Consider the following 22,523-nt stretch of genomic DNA (forward strand, 5'->3'; position numbering starts at 1 on the left):
CCAAAGAGATGGTACAGCACTAAAATGTGCACATCCATTCCTAGTACCCATGTCAGGCAACTCAAAATCCCTTGAACTCAAGCTTCAAGGAGAGGGAACACCCTCAACTGGCCTCTGCAGGCACTACACTCATGTACAAACTCAAGATCTAGTGGCTTATTACTACTTATAAGTTGCCAGTATGTGTCCTGACTTTGTAAGATTTAATTAAGGTTTGCTGTTGAGACAGGGTGGCCTTGCACTTGTAGCAGCCCTAGCCTTGATGGTGCTTACCACCACATCCAGATTAGTAGAGTTATGTCCCAAATAGTTAAAGTGTAAATGTACCAAACTGGCATTTTTTTTATGTTTGACACAACCATTCATCTAGAGGCTCAGACCAAATACTGAGTCACTTCACTTTTTGCTCTCCTAACATTCATCAGAGCCATCCATGTAGCACAACTCTGACCACTTACCATTTCGCGGCTACTTCTTAGTCTTCCCACAACTATTCCTGTTTTCTATTTTCTTGGCTTATTTTCAACAGCACTCAGTAAATTTTAAATACAATGAATCCCTTTCATCTTTTGTGTAGCTTTGTCCTGCTAAGAATAAAATCTGCTTATTTCCATGATTTTGGAGCCCTGGTAACCCAGCCCATGCCATGCTGCCCAGATCCTCATCAGCTGCCATTCTCCTTGCTTTTCCAAGCCCCAGTGGCTTCTTCAAACACATTTCTGTTGTTCAAGAATCTCAACATCGGTTACTACTTCTAACTGGTACTCTTTTCTAGACCACTGTACCTTCCACTTCTTACATGAAGCAGGTGTCCATCCAAACCATCTCCTCTATGGCATTTCTCACTTCCTGAAGTATCTACCCTGTAAACACCTCCAGAGAAGGAACAGGTTTTTCTTGTTCATAGACTCTGCATCACTAACACAGCAGAACCACATGCAGTCTCCACATAACTATGGGTAAATATTTTTAAAGCATTAAAGTAGAAAGCACAGAAAGCAGGAGGCAATTTTAAAAAAAATATGTATAAAAATATAAGCTTTTAAAAATAAAGTTAAATAGAAGAACTTTTTTTTTTTTAGTAAATTTTACAAATTCAGTTACTTAAAAAATAAATCTGAAAAGTGTCAACATATTTTTTATGACTGTCTTGGAAACTTGTAGAATAATCTTACACCAAGAAAAACTTTTTATTAAAGCATCAATTACCAGTTATTTAAAAAGACACAAGAGAAGACAAACATACAAAGGCAGCATCGTACAACTGATTTTTAAACTCAGTACTTTTGAAATATGAAACAATGATCACTACCTCTAAGTCTGCTTATTGCTACAAATTGATTTATAAGTTGGTCTACAACTGTTTTCAATCTTATGTTACTGAGTTTTTCGGCTTTATCTTATAACATTTTAGAAATATATTTCTCACAGTAGTAATTTCATACAATTAATGCTAGCAATTATAGGAAGCTTCCCCATTTCACAAGAATCCAATATAGTTGTTGCTGTGGATATAGGTACCATTTCAGATTGTCTACACTAAGACTCACACATTTAAAGGACACATTAATTAGCAAACTGTGGGGATCAGCAGCTGGAAACTACAAGCAGACAATGTTATCTTTTATTCCAGACTTGCTAACAGACAATCTATTGCTTCAGTTCTGCTGTTGGAGAAGCATTTCTGTTCAAAGCAGCTGACTCCATTCTGCATTTTGTTTTCTGAACAATGACAGACTTTACTAACTTGTACAACCAAATAAACAATTACTTTAAGCTACCCCAAACCTAAACTACTTGAAATAAGTTATTCTCTTAATTGGTTTAGCAGCTTTGCTTCTGGAAAAGCAGTAAAACCCACTTTGTTCCAAAATGAGAATGCTGACTCAGAACCCTGACTGTAAGATACCTGCCTATCTTCTATCAGAGTGAGTCATGAAGGTGAACCTTCACAAACTTTGTAATAAAAGCAAACATGACCTCATTTATCAACACACAACACTTAGTCAGAAAAACCAAGAAAGTACACGTATAAGGTTGAAGGGGTTTGTATAAAATAAGAGGGTGTATGTCATATAAAGTGGAATGTGTACAGTAATTAAGAACTTGTATACAAGATGATTCTGCTTTATAGAAGTCTGCTTAACTGACTATGAATGAATGATTAGAGTTTTCCTTCCCTAACATAATGCCCACTCACTATAAGCTGGTCCTACTTTCTTACAAATCCCTCATTTCCTTGGATTTAGTTACTGTACCCTCATTGTACTGCCATCACTTCTAAGCTGGGCCTGCCCAGCCTGCCTACAGAGCCTCTCTCAGAAATATACCAAGCACATTAGACAGAGGCATCCCTTAGTGGAGTTCTGCACTTGAAGACAGCCTATGAAGGACCAACTTGGCCCTCCAATGTAAATACCTCTTATTTCACATTATCACTGAAGCAGTGCAGTTCACTACCTACTTTTTCCTTACTGGAAATGTAGTAGCTCTAAGAGTTTTGTTCAGTTGCAGAAACATTTCAATACTTATTAATTCCAAAGATCCGAACACCATGGAGCTGTGGCATTTTGGGAATAAGTACACTCAGGAGAGAAGTTGTGTTTAGGATGAAGTGAGTTGGATCATACTTCGTATAGAAACTTGCCAGAAAGTATCTGCAGAGATAAAAAGTTAAAATACACATAGCATCCCAAAATGAAATTACCTACAATTGAAAAACACAATGCCTAGAAATAAAATCATTTTGATACTAAAATAAATAAAACATTTTGATTTGGAATTTAAAAAATGAGGTGTACATCTTAATTTCTGCAATGTACACAGAAGCACGATGCTGCTTAGCATCCCTGAAAACAAATAGCCTTCAAATAGGTTTCATATGCCTATGAGATTTCAAATGTAGATCTGTATTCAGTGTATTTCTAAACAGAAGACCTGGGTTTAAGCCCCTGCTATATTCTCAAGGTATTCTGTGGCTTACCCAAAGGTCACAAAAAACTGGTACAGAGCTTTGGAAACTAGCCTTTTCACACATGCATAAATCAGTATCTTTGAAAGAAACATTCAGTTGCCCTTCTGATGTCATCATCTTGCTTTATCTTATCAGTCTATAACCAGTCTAACTGGAAACCTGAAAGGTGCAGTTGGAAATAACATCTGTTTTGCTATTACAGGGACACAGAAAAATCTTTTCCTCTAACTTTATTATTATTCTCATATAGGGAGATGTTTTGTATACTGTGGTTAGAAAAGAACTGCTACCTCCACTAGTAAAAACATCTGTCAGAAGAATGTATACGTCTTTTTTTAGAGCTTTCTAGCGTGAGAAATCCTATAATCTTCTGCATAAACCACATTCCACAACTGGAAAAAAAAATTTAAAAAACTATTTAATGTGTGTGAATGGTTTACTTGCATGTATGTCTGGATATCACATGCATGCCTGGTGCCTGCAGAGAACAAAAGACGACAGGAGATCTCATCCCGAAAATGAAATTACAGACAGCTGTGACCTGCCATGACGGTTTTGGGAATTGAACCCAGGTCCTCTGAAAGAGTAGCCAGTGTTTAACTGGTATAATCTTTACAGCCACTACTTAATTTTTTGCTGCAAACTTTCTTCATGCTTTCATATACTTGAAGCATTGTATTCAGTAAACCAACTGTATTAAGTAATTATCCATGGTATTCAGTAAACCAACTAACTTGTTGCTAATGCCAGTTTAATTTGTAATCTGGCAGAAGGAAAAGATATATCTTGGCATGTTTTTGCCTTATCACACTTTGTTTAAATGAAACTTAGTAACATTGTGTATGGAATTATGAAAATTGCCCTACTCTTAAAGTAACCTAGATGACACTGAGATAATGTAATTCCAGGTAGAATGAGCATAAAAAATATATTAGGAAGAAACCTGTAGTAGAAGTAGAAAGAGGTTTCCGCTTAATCCAGGCTCTTGATTCAAAAGAGCCACACAATCTAATGTAATGTAATAGATATGAGTCTATTTTTGTTTTCTTTCTTTTGAGATGGGATCTAAGTAGCTCTAGCTGGTCTAGACCTTGATATATAGACCAGGCTGTCCTTGAACCCATTTGCCTCCATAGTGCTGGGATGAAGGATGTGTTACTCTAGCTGGCTTGAGTTTGTTTCTTTATCCAAAAATTTGTGGTAACAGCTTGTCACACCTACCTGACAAATTAAAGCAAGTATGAAAGTACTTGTGAAAATGATCAGGGCTGGTGATATAACTGATATAAACTATAGGGCGCACTGGGTCTGTGCCATGCAAGGAAACAGGAAACAATCAATACCATACAGATAGCCTGAATGATATTTCTTCAGTTATGCAAGCAATTTAAACAGAATGTTTAAAATCATAACTGTGGGTTAAAATTATATTTTGAGAACTGGGAAGACTGCATATAAGTATATCTTAACTGACTTTTTATTATATCTAATTGGAAATTTGACATATGTCAAACATTTTTATGTATATTATACTGCAATCTTCTATGTTTTACAGATGCAGAGCCTGAAGGTTTTAAGAAAATGGCTAAAACAAAGTCCACAAGGGCCAGATAAGCATTCTAGTCATAATGTCTGTCTAGCATGTGCAAGGCCAAATACCTTAAGACAAATACAGCCCAAACCTATATTAAGGACATCTTGCTATTGCATTTACTTTTGTTAAAATATAAAAGATTTTCCATTTGAGTTTAATTTTACATGGGATATAACAAACTCATTTTCATAAAATCTGATAAATATGAAGGGGAAAAAGTCTATTGCTTCATGATCCTTTCTTGAAAATATCCTCATTTATGAAAACAACTATCCAAAACTTACCTGTCTTACAAAAATCTTTCCCCTTACTCCAGACTGCATTGATTCTGTAGCATTATGTATGAAGCTGTATGTGATAATGTTAAAACTAAGATACATGTGACACATAGCTATGAGGTACAAGACACTGAGTATTGTATTCAAAGCAACCTATGTACTTATGAACTCTTAAAAGAGAAAAATATGTATTTCTACTTCTCAATTACCCCTACATAGAGACAAGAAAAAGGGAAATAGTATTTCATTTAGAATTAGTTTGATAAAAAGCACAAAAAAACTACTTACTGATAAAAATTCTTAATGAAACACTTTTAAAATTCAATTAAATTTGATAAAACTTTTCTCCTATTCAATCCATGATATCTTAACTTTTCTACCACTTACAGAATTATTGGAGAAATGGTGAAAAACTTCCGAGATGATGTAAACTGTACTCCATAGTCAAGCTGTTCCCAGTGGGTTAGAAGCCTTGCTCTACCCTGATCAGGAGTTTCAAAAGGCGTTCCTTTCACTGCATGTAAAAACACATACATCCCCTGAAAAGCAAGCAACAGAGAGTATCAAACACAGAGTTTACCCTTACAAGTATGCATTATGATGGCTCTAAGCTGTTGGTAACCAAGTACATAATTTAAATTAACGACAAGTTAGGTTTGCATAAAATAGTGAAAATTTACAGTCAGTATCTATGTAGTATAAAGCTTTCTGGGGTATGTAACTATTATTTGATGAAAACCAATACAAGGGGACTTAAAAGTAACATTTTTACCTAAAACAAATGAATGTTAGCATACACTACACCTATGTTTATTATTGCCCTGTTCACAACAATAAAGGAACAAGCCTAAATGTTCATCAACAGAGTAATGGATAGAGAAAATGTGGTATCTGTACACTACAAGAGTTTTATTTACTACTAATGAATGAACAAATGAGAAAGAGAGAGAAGAGAGGTGCATCTAACTGACAAGAACAATATAAATTGTAAAAGGCCAGGGTTAAGAAGGGTAATGAGAGGAAGATAAAATATGGTCTATTGTCTGACATGCAGACGCTAGCTCTCACTATATACACATATGTAGAACATGAAGGCAGTGGGAAAGGTATGAGGGAAGAGGAAGGGTTGAGAGGGAAGAAGGGATGAAAGAGGGCTACCAGAAGGGGGTGGGGAAAATGACAAAATGTGCGTATTTTCTTTCATATGAGGGTACAGATTTAGAAACATGAAAGCAGAGGGGGTTTTGGGAGAGAAATGGGATGGTTGGTAGGGCACATGGTGGGAACAATATGAACGAGGCTTCAGTATTCACATGCTACAAGATGTCAAAATGAAACCCATTTTTTGTATATCAATTAGAAAAACCTTTTAAAATGTGTAATAAAATGATAAAATGGACAGAAAAAAATTATGTAACAACACCTAAGCAATTGAAGAAAGAATGCACATTCCAGAGTACTTAACATACTGAGCAACATGTATCTCTAGCCAAGCACCCAAAACTAAAAACCAGAAAGGAATGTTTTTCATAAAGCTGGAACTAGAAGTAAACTGTAAAATGCTATTATTTCAAGAAAACTAAATCAAGATAATCAGAGACAAACTGAGAAAATGGGATGAAAACTCATGAAATGTAAAAATTTTCTATAGCCCTTTGCACTTGTTAATAGACAATATAAGCTTGTTTTACTTTAATGTATGTGGATGTAGTTTTATCTTGAATATAATAAAAGAGGTTATTTTACTCTTACTGTTTTGTAAGAAAAAAAAAGAACTCCATTACACATTATCTGTTAGAATATAGGAAAAAACAATCTTTTTGACATTTTCTTCAAACTACATTGCACTCATTTGTGTTTAAAACATGATACTCAAAAGTTTACTCTTTTCAATGCAAAATTAAATAAATAAAGTAAGTAAGTAAGTAAGTCTGCACACTTGCATATATTTAGTTCTGTGATGGTGTTTGGGGAGCATGCATAAGGTCACGGAACAATTCCCAGCAATACATGCCCACACGCGTACCATCCTCAGTGATTCAATTTTTTTTCTCTTAGTATGCTCACTTTCAGTAACTTTTTTTTTTACAAAACATTAATGATCATTATCCATATAGGAAAATAACATACATATCTGGGATACTAGCACTTAATAGTTACCAAGTCACAGAGAATGCTCGTTCATTGTACAGCTAGACTGATAATCTGGGAAGTATCACAATCTTAAAGACTAAACTGCAGGCAAGAGGAAAGGCTCAGCAGTTAGGAGGACTTGTTGCTCTCGAAGAGGTCTGAAGTTGCTTCTAGGCTCACAATTGCCTGTAACTGCAGGTTCAAGGGATCTGATACTCTTTTCTGGCCTCCACAGGTATCTGAATGTATGTATGAACATACAGACACATACATGCAAATAAAATACATCTTAAAAAAACCAAAAGAATGAACTGTGGTACCAAATAAAAGATTATCACTGTGGGGCCTGAAAAGCAGTGCAGGGTTTCACACTACAGTGATTAGCTCCATTTCCACATGCATAAAAGCATCCATAGTTCATACTTCTAATCGGCTGAAATGTAAGCTATTTGCAAAGGCAACCTTAAATTGCAGTCATGTAATTGCTAGAGTTATGGCTGGTTAAATTTAGGTTTTTAGTGTGGTGAACTAACAATAAATAAGAAACATGCTTTCTACTAACAATAAAAGAGAAACATGATTTCCTTTATTGTGCCCACTAGTCAATCGACCTAAAAACAAGAGAGATGGGAATGCCATCTATAATATATTCAAATACTGTTTATTCAATGAACACACACACATAAACACACACGCATGCACGCACACACACCATCAGAGATTGCAGAAATTAAAATATAAAGAAGCCAGATGTGGCAGCTAACTCCTGAAATCCCAGCACTTGGAAAATTGAAACATGATGAATGCCAAGAGTTCAAGGTCAGCCTGGGAACAGAGTGAGAGTCTCAAAAAACCAAAGTAAAGGAACAATTGATATTAAACTCCTAGGGCTGGAGGGATAGCTCAGCCGTTAAAGGCTAGGCCCACAACCATAAATATAAGAGATTAAACTCCTAATTATAGAACTATGATGAATATATAATAGAATGCAGAGGGTGCTGCTACAGATTCCTGTAGGAGGTAAAATCTGAGTAGTTTTGCTCAACAGGAATCATTCAGGCAGAATGAGGAAAGGGAAGAGAAAAACTGAAGCCAGGGCAAATCAAATCAAATCAAATCAAACAAACAAAAAACAGCAATACGCTTTTTTCCAAACTGTGAAAGATAGACTGTAATTAATTTAGAGACTAAGGGAACAGGGATTGACTTTCTGTCTCGGTACTCAATCATTAATTATGCCACAGAGAGCTTGGGACTTTACCATAAACACAAAGACTCATCCTTGAAGGACTTACAAACAGGCCTTTTGTAGATACACATTTAAAAATGTTTCTGGGTCAAGTCTGAATAGAGGAGTGTAGAAAAGAGGCATATGAAAAGGAACATTATTATAATAATCATCTGATTTAAAAAAAATGAGGCTATAGCCAAGTAAAAAAACTAGTATACAGGGCTTACCCAAGAAAAACCAATTACATAAAGCAAAAGTGACCATATCTCCTACTTGAACGGGGCATTTCAGGCTTCCACCTAACTTGGAGTGGCTATTACTAGAGTCTAATTTGCTTATGAAAAGATCAGGGTGACATTACATTGCTTTACCTTTGAAGTTCAGCGGTTAGCAGGCAGTAAAGCCTTTAGATGAACTCCGGAGGGAAGGCAGAGGAAGAGGAGCAGACTGTATGTGCTGAGGGTTAAGTTGAGGCTATGATGGGCTCTGTTTATGTGCTTGCTTTTAGATACAAGGTGATCTGAATACAGAAACTGGAAGGTACAAGTAGGTGGAATGATCTAGACAGACTATAGAACATAAAAAAAGATTTTTAAAAAAGGACCACATGAAACTACCAATATTAAAGGACAGATAAAAAAGGCTCTACAAGAATAGAGAAGACAACCAGAAGTATACCACGGACAAAGTGATCCTACAGAAGCCAAAATAAGAATTCTAATTAAAAGATGACCAATGTCTAGTATTTCTAGAAATCACTATTTAAAAACTATTCACCATGTATGATGGTATGCACCTTTAGTCCCACTTTCTTGGTAATTACTTGGGAAGATTATTTGAGTCAAGAATTCAAAGCCATCTTAGGCAACATGATGAGAGTCTATCTCTCCCATCTACATGGTCTGTCTTGGAATTTGATATGTAACTAGGCTCATAGAGATCCACCTGCCTCTGCTCTACTAATGCTAGGATTAAAGGCGTGTGCCACTTCGATGGGTGAGTCTATCTCTCCAACAGAGAAATACAATAGCAATGCTCTACCAGAGTCTATCACTTAAATGATATTTACTTCCACAAGCACATTATCCTGACCACCAACTTCAACTAATCTATACATAAATTAACTATAACATATTAAAACCTATTTATCACCGGGGCGTTGGTGGTGCACCCCTTTAGTCCCAGCACTTGGGAGGCAGAGACTGGCAGATCTCTGTGAGCTTGAGGCCAGCCTAGACTACAGAGCTAGTTCCAGGACAGTCTCCAAAGCAATACAGAGAAACCCTGTCTTGAAAAACCAAAACCAAACCAAACCAAACCAAAACAAACAAACAAAACAACAACAAAAAACAACCAAAAACAAAAACCAAACAAATCTATTTTTCTCTACTTTTCTTCTGTTCTAACAAGTACACAGTCAATTTGGATTGAGTTAAAGTTCTATACTATCTGCATCTTTCCCTTTCTATTCTATATTAGTATTAAAAGTTAAGAAAAGCTATTGTTACAGTGTTTTCCCTTAACAAAAATTTCCAAGGATACATATGCTCAGTAGTCAATGAAGTCTGTAATAACTTTTAATGCTAATGCATACAGCTAATACAGGAATGTGAAAACCAACAACAAACATTAAATGTACCATAAGATGCTGAATGTGCTTAAGTTTAAAATGTTTATATTGAATAAAGAAGTTATACTTAAGCAATTTCAAAAGACTTTGCAAGGATTCAAACCAAAGATTTTATTAGACTTCAATTGAACATAAAACAATTAATATCCAAGTATTCTAGTGAATCAACAAATAAGCCAAATTATAAATGTTGTAATTTTATTAAAATGGCAAACAATGGGAAGGAAAGTCTTAGAAAAAGGCCTAATACTAAAGTGTGACCGAAAAATTCTTCAGAACTAATTCATATTATCTCAAGCCACTGAATTACACATTTATCTTTGCAATACTAGTACCAATATGTATATCCTTTTTTTTTTTTTTCCTTATTTTAATTTTGAGACAGGGTTTATCTGTACAACAGCTCTAGCAATCCTGGAAGTAGCTCTATAGACCAGGATGGCCTTCAACTCATATTCACTTGCCTGTCTCCCAAGTGCTGGGATTAAAGGTATGTGCAACCACTGTCTAGCTAAATAGGACTTTTATAGTGAAGAATATAGAGCTGTTAGAAAAAATCCCTACAGTGTTGGGCTTGGAGGTACAGATCAGTAGAGCTTGTCTGGCATGCACAGGGCCTTGTATTCAACTCCCAGGACTGAAGAGCAAGGTACCTTCCAAACACCACTAAATTATAAGCTTTATTTACAAGGTATTAAATACCTTCATGTTGTAATGAACACACCAGTTATTTATCTCTATAACACTTTTCATCTTTCAAAACTGAAGATCTGAACTCATTTAATAGCGTTTTATTGCTTCTCTCCCTTAACCCCTCCCCTGCCCACCAAACACGGAACCTTAGAGTTTCGTATGTTTAAAATGAGACCGAAATCTTACCAGATTATGTATTATGTTCGTTAAGGTCCATGCAACAGAAACACTGAAGAAGGGGATGCTGAGTAATACAATATGAAGCAAGCCAACTCCCAAAGCATATGTCAGCCACATACCACGGCTGTTCATTACACGAGTATTGGGGTTTACCTCACTGTGGGCAACTCCAACATTCATGTTTGCTCTGTAGGAAAGAAACAAATCAACAGTGCCATAACTGGAAATCTAAATACCCACAATTCCTCATTCTGATGAGGAACACACATCTTCAAAGCATGCTGTGTACAGTTGCTGACATAAGCAAGGAGGAACCTCACTGGCTGACTCTACCATCAGGTAGACAAAACTTAGGTGTACAGTTTCTTTTTCTAAAGCTTGTTTTCTAGCCTATCAGTCTTACTAAATGAGTAATGGGAAAGAAAACTCAAAGTTGATCCAAGTATGTTGGTACACTCTTGTAATCCCAGCACTCAGGACTTCCAAAAGTTGAGGTCAGACTGGGCCACATATCAAGGCCCTATTTGAAAATTCTTTTGCAAAAAAGATTGAAAGACAGGAGCAAAATATATAAACAGGATAAACTAATACTAGTTTTTAATTGTGCAAGTTAGCAGGTTCCATTGTGGTATATCCATACATGCCTATACCATGTTCAAGGTCAATCCCTCTTATTCCCCTTCTGCCTTTCTTTCCCTGGCAGTCTAGCATATTTTCTATTTTCAGGTCATCCTCTTGTTTTTGTTCCCTTTTATTAGTGTTCCATTTACTTTTAAAAGGTGGCAAAGAGCCTCCTGCCCAGGAGGCCAGATACTAAAAAGTGATGAAACATTTTAACCATAGGGTTCAAAAGCTTTAAAAACAAAAACAAAAAACCAAGATCAGACTCACAGGTATACTCCTGCTTTAGTCTCCCAAATGGTGGGGTTAAAAGTGTAAGCCACTACTGTAGGGCTAGGTGCCTCCTTAAGTAACATGTTGTGGATGCAATGTGAAAACTTTGTATGGTTAGAGATTCAAATTGTCAATTTACTGGGGTCTAAGAGTTTAGTTTGTCACAAACTGAAGTGGGTACTGTCTGAGAAAGACAATAGAAGAACATTTCAACTCTCACTTCAAAGTACACTTAACCCTTCTATGGCAGAATTTTTAGAAAGGGAATTTCACCCTGCTAGGCAAGTGTTTCTGGAGTGTGTTTTTTCGCCTTCTCGGGATCTACGGATAGGCAATGGTGAAAGTAACACTATGGGAAAGTCATGCGGAAATTTTGCTTCTATAAAAAGCTAGTGTCTATGATGCATTTAAAAATGTTAACACTTCTAACACCCCATATAATGTAAGGAAAAAAAAAAAAAAAAAAGCCCCAAATAGTCTCGTCGGCCAGCCTAGAAAACCTTTCCCAGCAGGTGTGCGGCAGACAAAGAATTTCCTACCCGGGCCGGGCCTTCCCCGCCCGCGCACAGCCATCGCCAGCTCCCACTGCCCCTGTCGCAGACCCGCGATGACCGCGAAGAGCAGCTGGCCTGCGCAGCGCGAGCCGGGGGCGTAAAGGAAGTTCGCTCTGCCGCGGGCCGCCCCGCAACTCTCAGAGGCTTCGAGCTTACCTACCGCCAGCTCCCGGCGGCCCCGCACGTCGCAGGACCAGCCCGGCGACAGCGACAGCGGTAGTACGTCCTCACGCCAGAGCGCCAGTGCTCCGCGGCGCCGCTTCCGGAAGCCTGCCAAACAGGCTCTCACAGCAGTCGATTGGCTGCCAAACGCGCCAATCTCACTTCCCGCGGAGGGCGGGCCTAAGAGGCGCGCGAGCTCCGGCGTCCCCCTAACGCAAGCGCGCTGCGATTGTGCGGGCTTCCTACTTAAGGAGGCCCTGCTGCTCCGCGTTGGCTGAAGCTCGCCGCGGTGGGTGGTGAATGCCTTACCTCCAGCGAGCTACAAGGTACTGTCACGGAGATCGAGCACTCCCGGTGATGTTCCGGGAGTCTGGAGCCGCCTCCCGGGGCCAGGGGTGGACCTGAGGGGCTCGCGCGCGCCCGCGCGCGCGTATCAAGTCCTCGGGGATGCTAGGTGTAGTGAGAGCTCACCACTCACTCTCACCTTTGGGGTGCAACAACTGAAAGTTTTGTCTTGGTAGAGAGTGTGTAGTGCTGTGTATTGTCACAAAATCTATCGATTTGTGTTTATCCACGATGAAAGTCACGTGTAGTTAAGTACAACCTGAATAAATGAGAATACCTGAAGTTCATCTCTCTAAGGAAACAGAGGAAACGTTTTGATTAATCCATTTTCCTACTGAATTATCTTTGAAATTACATTTCCTTTGCTTTGGTGACTTGTATTTATAAAGGATTGTGATATTTACTTCAAAAGTAACTCGAAAACATTTTGAAGTTGGCAGAATGCTTGCACTTATGTGTAGTGTCTAGTATTTTGGTTCTGTGGAACAGTTGGGTTGGGTTTAAAATGTGTTGTACACAGTTTCTCTTAACTGACTTTCTTATAACATACTTGCTGGACTGTTCATCTCCAGTAGACATGAAATCTTTTCTGACACTGCAGGTTTCAGTTCAGTGACAAGTAAACCCGGCATCACCCTTCTGCTTTTCAAAAGAGGTCTTTAGTGCATATCCCTGAACATGACACATTCCAGAATATGTTGTTAACATCAAGTCTCTGTCCTCCAAGGGGTCTGAGCCAGGAGGAATGGCCAAATAAATAAAATAGTCTTTTATGGGTTTGAATTCAAATCAAGGAAGGAATGCCCAATCTGTCCGTAGCTAAAGGTAAGGGGATTGGATTAAAGAACCATAGAAACTGACCCCACATATCAGAAAGAAGGGGTCATGTGTAGCAGGAGTTCTAATAATAAAAACCCAGAGTCAGATATTAGGGGGGAAAGCTGAAAGATCAGAGAAGCAAAGCAGCCAGCCAGCCACTAGAGAGTTCTTAGCTCTACCAAGGCTCAGACCAAAGGGCCATGCTGTCTCTAGGAATCCTCAAGATTGAATGCAGACTCAGACTCTGAGCTCTGTTTCCTCCTAATATTCCTCCCTAGTGATGGGATTAAAGGGCCTCTATGGCTAATTTGTGTGGCTGCTGGGATTAAAGGTGTTTGCCACCACTGCCTAGCTTCTATGGCTGACTAGTGGGGCTAGCTTTGCACTCTGACCTTCAGGCAAGCTTTATTTGTTGGATCATAAACAAAATATCAACACAGTCATGGGACCCAGAATGCTGCCACATTAAGATTAAGGGAGCTGCACTGTGTAGTATGGCCAGTTTAGAGCACATTTGGAAAGTGAGATGACGTTAGAAAGAGGGTAGCAGGGAATTTAGACTTAACGTGCTTAGCAAATGAAAAATCTTCCAAAAAATTAAAGTAGGGTAGTGAAAATATTTAAATTATAGAAACAACTTGTAAATGTTGAAGTCCAGATAGTAATTAGGTGGTCATTGAAGTCATTCAGAGGGGAAATACTAACAGGCTGACCAGAAGTTCTTGGAAGAGTACAGTTCTGACAAAGTCAGGAAGGACAGAGAGAAGACTGTAGTGCGCAGGTGGGATCCCTACAGCATTGCTGAAGTGTTTCATGTGCTTTCTTGGACATGCATAATATGCACCTGTCTTAGAAAGGTTGTGATTTTGTGTACATTGTCAGGCTTTTCAATTCTGTGTGTAATAGAGGAGTGGGGGTGTGTTGAGGATCATAAAAGAGCCTATGAAGTTCTTATGTTGTGTTTGAATTTTATTACCAAACAGGAATTAAAGAAAGAGAGATTCTGCGATTGGATAAAATTTATCCTGATAAATCATGCCCTAGACTTCAGAAAGAAGTTGGTAGGAAGTACACGGTGCTGGTGATGGTGTGGAGGCCAGGAGGTATACTGTCCTTAGCAATCTGTCCTGATGGCAAGGCTTAAGATTCCCACTACTTGGTAGGTTGAGGTAGGAGAAAGGCAAGTTCAGGTCCTGCCTATACTATAAAGTGAGTTCAAGACTAGCCTGGGCAGCTTAGTGAGACCCTGGGTTCAATCCTAAGTACCAAAAATAATAATAATTGCATTTTTCAGCCTTCACCATTTATACGGCATTTTACTCCCCCAGTAGGTTCTTGCTGTTGAGCCTTGGCTAAATCTCCCTCAGTCTTCCAGTGCTTAGGGTTAGAGCTATGCATATGCTACTGAGCCTATTGCCTTTCTTCTCTGCTAGTACACAAAGTAATGTGTATTACACCCACCATGGCATCCCCATCCTCGGCTATCCTCTACTGTACTTCCATCATGCCTGTTTTTATATGTGCTTTTTAATTTGATTTTTGAACAACAAGCCAATAAGGCATTATCTCCAATTTCATATGTGATAACTTGTTTTTGCAGAGGATCTTAAGACCTGAGTTTTGGCCTATGGTCTGTTTTTCTGCCATGTCAATCAGCCCTGCCTTCGTTATGTGTAGCAAAAATAGTTGAGAATTTTAAGAACCCAGGAGGTTAGCCTCTTTCTAGTTCATCACCAAAGTCCTGTGTAATTGCTACAATGCCTGTTCCCCCTTGCTGCATAGTTACTAGCTCTTTACATGACAGCTGGCTTTACTCGGCCTGAGAAAACCACAAGTTCACCTTTGGGTTTCACACTTTGTATTATCATATTGTATAAAACTAAATTTGGTGGGTTCATTTCATCATAGGAACATGTAGTTAGTCTCATGGAATTACTTAGAGTTTTTTTTTTTTTTTTTTTTTTTTCAGAGTTTTTTGCCCTCCCCTCACCCCACCAAGAACAAAACCAAAACTTAACATTCTAGAGAAGTTACATTTTGTCAAGCTAATCCTATCATCCTAAAATATTTTCTGATGTTAGGCATGAATAAAGGCAGATATACAGCCCTTCCTTGTCATATGTACATATGTACTCAGGAGGTACAAATAGGAGAATCTCTCTGCATTTTTGAGGCTAGCCTGATCTGCTCCATGAATTCCAAGCTGGCAGGGCTACATACCAATAACAGCAAAAGTCCCCCTGTGTCTTATAAGTAGTAGAATTTTCATTTTAACTTTTGGGGATTTTTGTTGGTTTTTTTTCTGCCATGAACAAAGAGCTACGTGTTGGTTCATCATATGAAAGGCCTTTAATGCCTACACAGAGATTTTTTTTTTTTTTTTTCACAGCATGGTTAGAGACATGTTTTAGGTCTAATAACACAGAAGGTAGTTATTTGACTTGTCTCCGGTCTGACTAATTTGTATTAAAAGTGGTTCTAGAGTCTTGATAGCCAGTCCAAAAGAACTCGATGAACTAAAAAGGAATTATGGAGCTTCAAGATATTTGCATGACTAATGGTATACCAGTGAAGCTGAGTCACATGACTAAATCATTATCCACAACCCAAGGTGCCAGCATCATGTGGTCATTGCCAGCCAGGCATATCACATATTACATTCATTTCAGCAGTTCTTACCATTCTTCGATTATTGACAGCCAAATGGTTGTCTTTCATGACATCTCCATGACTCCACTGCCTTCAGTGAATCGGTGATCTGATGTAATGACTTTGGACCAGGACATTTAAGGAGATACATTTGAAGTAAAAGTTTCTATCTAACTTTTGAGAAGTAGTCATGCCCAGTCACTCAGTCATTCTGTTTTTATCCCTTTTTATTACCTAAAAACATCTCCTAAGATGAATGATGCATATTTGCAGAGTTGAGGCCAAGGGAAGTTTGTAAAGACACAAATGAGATGAGTTCATCAGACCTTAATAAACAGGGTGCTATGACTGCTAGGGGGAGGGGCCTAAGGTTGAGCACTTGTAAGACAGAGGTCCTTGCGGTACTTTGTGTGTCCAGTTGCAGTGGCCTCTGAACAAGCTTGAGGTTCTGACCCTTTTGTGATTCATTGTCAGAAAGTCATGTATACAAATGAATCTTTCTAATTACTCCTTGACCTTTTTTTTTTTTTGTGGGGGGGGGCAGATGGAGGGAAAGTCAACATATGCTTTTGCTTTCATGACATACGTATTCTATTTCCCTCTTCCATTTTACCTCCTTCCCCTTCTCCGGGATGGAGGTACAGCTCAGAGGTTAAGAGCATATACTGCTCTGGCAGAGGACCTGGGTTCAGTTCCCAGCACCCATGTGGTGGTGAAATGATCCATGTGAGGTAGTTACTGACAACCACTCTGATTAAGCCGATGAACAATTTCAGTCCTTTTTATTGATGACTTGTGCCATAAAGAGTGGGCTTGTGCCTGCCTCTTGGTGCCTAAACTCAGGGGTGCAGCATAAAAAGGAAAACACAAAGACTGTAATTTGCATCGAAGTTAGATGAGGGCTAGAGTAGCCTCGAAATCACCAACTGGGGAACTAGTATTCAAATGGTTGAGACTATGGGGGACATTCTTATTTAACCACCGCAGTAAGCTTTCAAAGTATAACCTAATAATACTCTGGACTTCACTGGATGGACTCTCTGTCACGTGACCTTTTTCATTTCTAGCTTTATTGGTTATTATCTTCTCTTGGTTTTGGTTTGGCTAGGGCTTTGTCAGTCTTGCTTAACTTCTCTGAATTAACAACTCTTTGACTTTGCACTTGCTCTTTTGCCACTGCTTAGCAGCTGCTGCCCTGGTCTTTATTGTTTTGCTCTCTGCTACCTTTGGGTTTGGTTTGTTCCCGTTTTTTTAAACATTGGGGTGCATTGTTTGTTAGTTACTTGAGAGCTCCCTGCTTTTTTAATGCTTTTGTAATTTTTAACTCAGAGCCCTAAACTTCCTTTTGAAAATTGTTCTAGTTATATCCCAGAGGTTCTAGTAACTTGTTTTCATTTGATTCTAGAAAATCAAAAATATTCCTCTGTGCTTTCTGGTCATTCTGGAATGTGCCATTCAGTTTCCAAGTACCTTTATAGTGTTTTTAGCTTTAGTTGCTGTTAATTCCTCATCTTCTTCCATTGTTGTCTAATAAGACAGCAAGTTATTTGATTCTTTAAATCTCAGTTTGTAGCCAACAGTTTTGTCTGTTTTGGCAAACTTTCCATGGGCTTCTGAGAATGCCTACTCTGTTAGAGTACAACAATTAACCATTAGATGTGTGGTAGAGTTTAACTATCAAGTTTCTTAGGTGATTTTTTTTTTTTTTTTTAATTTCAATGATTTGTCTAAGCAGTGTTATAAGAAAGGACCCCTTGTGCCTTGTGAGTCTGAACTTTTTTTTGTAAGCATGTCTGCCATGTTGTCTTTCCATAGTGTTAATTCTATGAATAAATCTCTTACCCAAAAGGACAGTCTATCTCAGGGTTTCCTGTGAACCTCAAACCCAAGACCTTTCAGAATGGTCTTTTGGAGGGTCATTTTGCTTTTCTTTCTGTTATGTTTCTGTGTTGTGATTTGTGCATCTCTCGGTTTTGTAACCCTCCCAGGAATCATGGAGAGTCTTGGTAAGTAGCTCTCTCTTGTTGGCTCAAACCTAATCCATTTCAGGAGGAGAATCTGGGTTAGATGGGTCTTCTGCCTCCCACTCCCCTGCTGTGTTCAATACTATATTGCTGCTGCTGTCTGGGATTACTTCTCAATGTTGCCCATCTTTTCCTCTGCACTTGGTAAGCTGCTCTGTCTTTACCTGTGTGAATTCCCAAAACACTTCTTTCTCTCTTTGCAGATAAAGTTTGTCTTCTCTTAATCATTTAAATCTTTACTTAAATATTTATATTTTATTATTTTTTGTTGTTGTTGTTCAAAACAAATGACCTTATTCTTTTTTCACCACTTCCTCCTTTACTTTTCTTCCTCCAGCTCCTTCCATGTCTGGTCTATTTTTTTTTTTTTTTTTTCTTACTCTAGTATTTTTACTTCACCAGTCACATGGAGAGAGAGCTTCCAGTCTTATATCTTACCTGAAGTCTTCTCCCAGACTTTTTTTTTTTAGAGCTGTTTGGGTTGTTGTGCACTTGTGAGAGGTTAACTAATAACATATATTTCAGGACTTCCTGTATTAAAGTCCTGATCCTGTGTTTTAATAACTGAATGAACTTAGTTTCCTCTTGCATACCTCAGTAATCTTACAAAATGTGCTTCTAAGTAAGAAACTAATTATCTATACTGTGTAAGCTAACAATCAAGCCTTGCTTCCATCATGGATCGACACAGGTGAGCTCTTATGGTGTCATCTATTGTTATAGTCTGCTCTGTAAGTCACGAGTGTTAATAATTCCTATTTTACACCTTGTGATTCTGTTCTAGCTACTCTGCTAAGAGTGAGGATGAAACAGTTGCCTGCAGCGACAGTTCGCCTCCTCTCCAGTTCTCAGATCATCACGTCAGTGGTCAGTGTTGTAAAAGAGCTCATTGAAAACTCCTTGGATGCTGGAGCCACCAGCATTGATGTTAAACTGGTGAGTGTCCCTGTGAAACAAAAGCCTGTGAAGCATGATGGGCCTGACAGATTTTCCTTAAATTGGTGCTTTCTTTTCTTTCCCAGACATTGGACATTTGAAATACATTTTAAACAGTAGACTGTAATTTAAACTAAGATTATAGTAAAAGTAAAAGAAATCACAAAAGAAAACTTGTGCTAGATGAGGGTCTTTTACCCAGACACTCAGTTGAATGACTGTTTTCTTTTAATATGTGTCCTTGGTTATTTATATGACTTAAATCCAGTTTCAGAACACATACTGTACACTTTGCAGTGTGCCTGCTGCCAGAATATGCCTGTAACACCTCACTGTGAATTCAGACTGTTGTATGTTGTGAATTATTCCTAGTGTACATGCTAAGCTTTCTACTCTTACAGATACATGTGCATCCAATTATGAAAACAAAAACTTTAAATATTTTCCTACCATCATTCCTCAGCATGTAAATCTTTTTTTTTTTTTTTTTTTTTTTTTTTTTGTTTTGCAAATTACTATATTGTGTTAGGTTTTGTTATTTGCTGTTTTGGTTAATGATTACATGAATTTTGGGTTGGGATTAGCGTAGCCTTTCTAACAATCTCTGAAATGGTCCTATCTTAGGTACTAATCTATTGCTGTGAAGTGACTCCATAAACAAGGGGACTTTTGGTAGGTTTATAGTTTCAGAGGCTGAGTCCATAACCATCATGAGAGAAAGGCAGCAGGCAGGCATGGTACTGGAACAGTAGCTGAGAGCCTACATCCATACCCTCAAGCAGGAAGCAGAGAACACTAATTGGGAATGGTAGCAAAGGCCACTCTCTGAAATATACCTCCTCCAACGTAAGCATTCAAATATGTGAACCTGTGAGGGTCGATCCTGTCAAACCACCACATTCCATTCTCTGGTCCTGGGTTAGTCAGGGTTATCTAGAGTCACAGACATTATAGAATAAATCTCTTGTTTCTCTCTCTCTCTCTCTCTCTCTCTCTCTCTCTCTCTCTCTCTCTCTCTCTCGGTACATGAATTCACGCGCGCGCGTGCACACACACACACACACACAGAGGAATTTATTGAGATGACTTATAGACTGCAGTCCAACAATGGCTAGCTGTGAATGGAAAGTCCAAGAATTCAGTAGTTGCTCCGGCCCACAAGGCTAGGTGTTTCAACTGGCCTTCTGTAAATGCTGGAATTCCGAAGAAGTAGACTCCAATACCAGTGAAGGGATAGCTGTGCTGACAAGGTGAGGACAATTGGGCGAAGAACAAACACACCCTTCCTTCCATTGTCTTTATATAGGCTTCCTACAGGTGTGGCCAAGATTAAAGGTGTGCGTCTTCCCCACTTAAATCCAGATCAAAGGCTTGTTGTCCCCTTGCCTCAAGATCTGGGTCACAAGTGTTCCCTCCATTTCTGGATTATAGTTCATCCAAATATAGGCAAGTTGACAACCGAGAATAGCCATCACGGATCTCCAGAAGTTTGTAGCTATATCATAATGCAAGATACATTTACTCAACTCCCAAAGTCACCATAGTCTTTCACAGTCTCAATACCTTAAAAGTCCAAAGTTTCTTCTGAGATACAAGGAAGTCTCTTTAACTGTAACCTCCTGTAAAATCAAAATCAAATTATATACTTGCAACATACAATGGTACAGATTAAACAGGAGCACTCAAAAAGGTAGGGAGAGTGTATAATGAGGAAACCCAGCAGGCACAGTCCAAATCCTACAGCTCTGTGGCCAGTATCAAAGGGCGTACGTAGATGGTAGATGGCCCTTCAGATCTCCCACTCCTCCAGCTCTGTTGTCTGAAACATACTTCTCTCTCTCTCTCTCTCTCTCTCTCTCTCTCTCTCTGTTTCTACTCTCAGTAGACATGTCAAAGTTCTGGCATCTTCAACATCTTGGAGTCTTCAACACAATGCAGACCAAGGGAAAAGATTGCACAGCCCCTTGGATAACATTTGCAGAAAGTTTGATTTGTTGATGGTTTTCTTTGTTGCATAGCTTTCCTTCAATTCCTTTGCCAACAGTTTGCAGGATTAAGCTGGGTGAGGTCTTACCCTGAGGCCATGTCCACCCCCCCCCCCCCAATATCTTTCAGCACAGTCCTATGCTCCAACATGATATTATATTCCCTTGTGTTATTTTGATGGTCAAAATGTGTTTGTATTTCTTTTTGCTCTGTACTTGCTCCTTTACAGTGAAAATCTGCCTATCAGTGTTCACTAATAACCACATGGCAGTCATCCTAGGCTGTCTTGAAGCCTCCTCTACTAAGGACATAAATCCAAATCTCTTCAGTTTAGATTGAAGCAGCTTGGGACAAGGGTAAAAAAAAAAAAAAAAAAAAAAAAATCTACATTCTTTGCTAAAATATGGCAATAACTGAGTCTCTAGCCTAGTTGCTAATATTCACTTCTGAAACTTCTTGAGCTAGGCCTGTATAATCTAGATTGCTTTCAGCACTACTGTCTTCCAAGATTATACTAGGATGGCCCATTAAACCCACTTTCAGCATTCAACAGCTTTTTTTACAAGGCCCTAATGTTTTCCATAAATCTCTAAAAAGCAGCGTGGTCAGGTCCGTCATAGCAATACCTCAGTCCCTGGTACCAGCTTATGTCTCAGTTACTTTTCCATTGCTGTGAAGAGACACCGTGATGTAGGCAATTGAAAGCATTTACTTGGCTTGCTTACAGTTTCAGAAGTAACCAAGTCTGTTATTATCATGATAGGAAGCTTGGTGGCATGTAGGCAAGCATGGTTCTGGAGAAGTAGCTGAGAGCTACATGCTGATCCACAAATTGGAAGCAGAGAGAAACTGGACCTGAAGCTCACCCCAAGAGACACAGCTCCTCCAACAAAACCACACCTCCTAGTCTTTCCACCTAGGTGCCACCAACTGGGAACTAAACACTCAAATATCCGAGCCTATGTGGACCATTCTAATTAAAACCACCATAGAACCTAAATGTATTTATGCAATTTTATATAGCACACATATGCAAAATGTGTTATGAACATTGACAATTGTAGAATCAGATCAAACCTGAAAGCTTTGAAGATGTTCTGTTCTAAAATAGCAAATGTTCCTCCATGATTTAATTATGAAAAGATAAGCAGGCACCTCTACCTAGCTCATCAGTGTGCAAATATGTATGCATCTTTAGTAAATTATCATATGACAAGGTATTAGTTCTGTTATTAAATACTGGATTTGTATACCTATTTTATGTATCTGTATGGTATACAGATGGGATGCAAAGAAATTATGGATGAAAAAAGTTTAGGAAGCATCAACAGTGCTTGTGATATATTGTAGTTAGTCTGAATATTTCCCCCCTCATTTTAAATTTCAAGTTTATAGTTATACCCTATATTTTTGTGTCCCCCCCCCACCTGTTTGTTATCTA

The 22,523-nt window shown here is 38.5% G+C and overlaps 2 protein-coding genes across 3 annotated transcripts in view; one reads left to right on the plus strand and one right to left on the minus strand.

Annotated features, from left to right (window-relative positions):
• Positions 1-1,171: 1,171 nt before the first annotated feature.
• Ormdl1 (ORMDL sphingolipid biosynthesis regulator 1) lies at positions 1,172-12,438 on the minus strand. 2 transcript variants are annotated; one of them, XM_051190122.1, is made up of 4 exons: positions 12,318-12,438; positions 10,720-10,900; positions 5,234-5,385; positions 1,172-2,657 (listed from the first exon to the last, which is right to left on the minus strand). In XM_051190122.1, the coding sequence occupies exons 2-4, from the start codon at positions 10,891-10,893 to the stop codon at positions 2,522-2,524; spliced, it is 462 nt and encodes a 153-aa protein (XP_051046079.1). In that variant the 5' UTR covers positions 10,894-10,900; positions 12,318-12,438; the 3' UTR covers positions 1,172-2,521. The 2 variants fall into 2 exon arrangements, with proteins under 2 accessions (XP_051046079.1, XP_051046080.1); XM_051190123.1 differs by having other exon boundaries at positions 12,322-12,432.
• Positions 12,439-12,563: 125 nt separating this feature from the next.
• The window catches only part of Pms1 (PMS1 homolog 1, mismatch repair system component), an 84,194-nt gene continuing 74,234 nt past the window's right edge, over positions 12,564-22,523 (plus strand). Inside the window, exons 1-2 of the mRNA XM_051190124.1 lie at positions 12,564-12,649; positions 18,945-19,096. Of these exons, the coding sequence (XP_051046081.1) occupies positions 18,965-19,096 (132 nt within the window). The 5' untranslated portion in view covers positions 12,564-12,649; positions 18,945-18,964. The remainder of the gene's footprint in view (positions 12,650-18,944; positions 19,097-22,523) is intronic.

This window comes from Phodopus roborovskii, unplaced genomic scaffold, assembly GCF_943737965.1.
Source record: "Phodopus roborovskii unplaced genomic scaffold, PHOROB, whole genome shotgun sequence".
In the NCBI taxonomy this organism is placed as follows: Eukaryota; Metazoa; Chordata; class Mammalia; order Rodentia; family Cricetidae; genus Phodopus; species Phodopus roborovskii.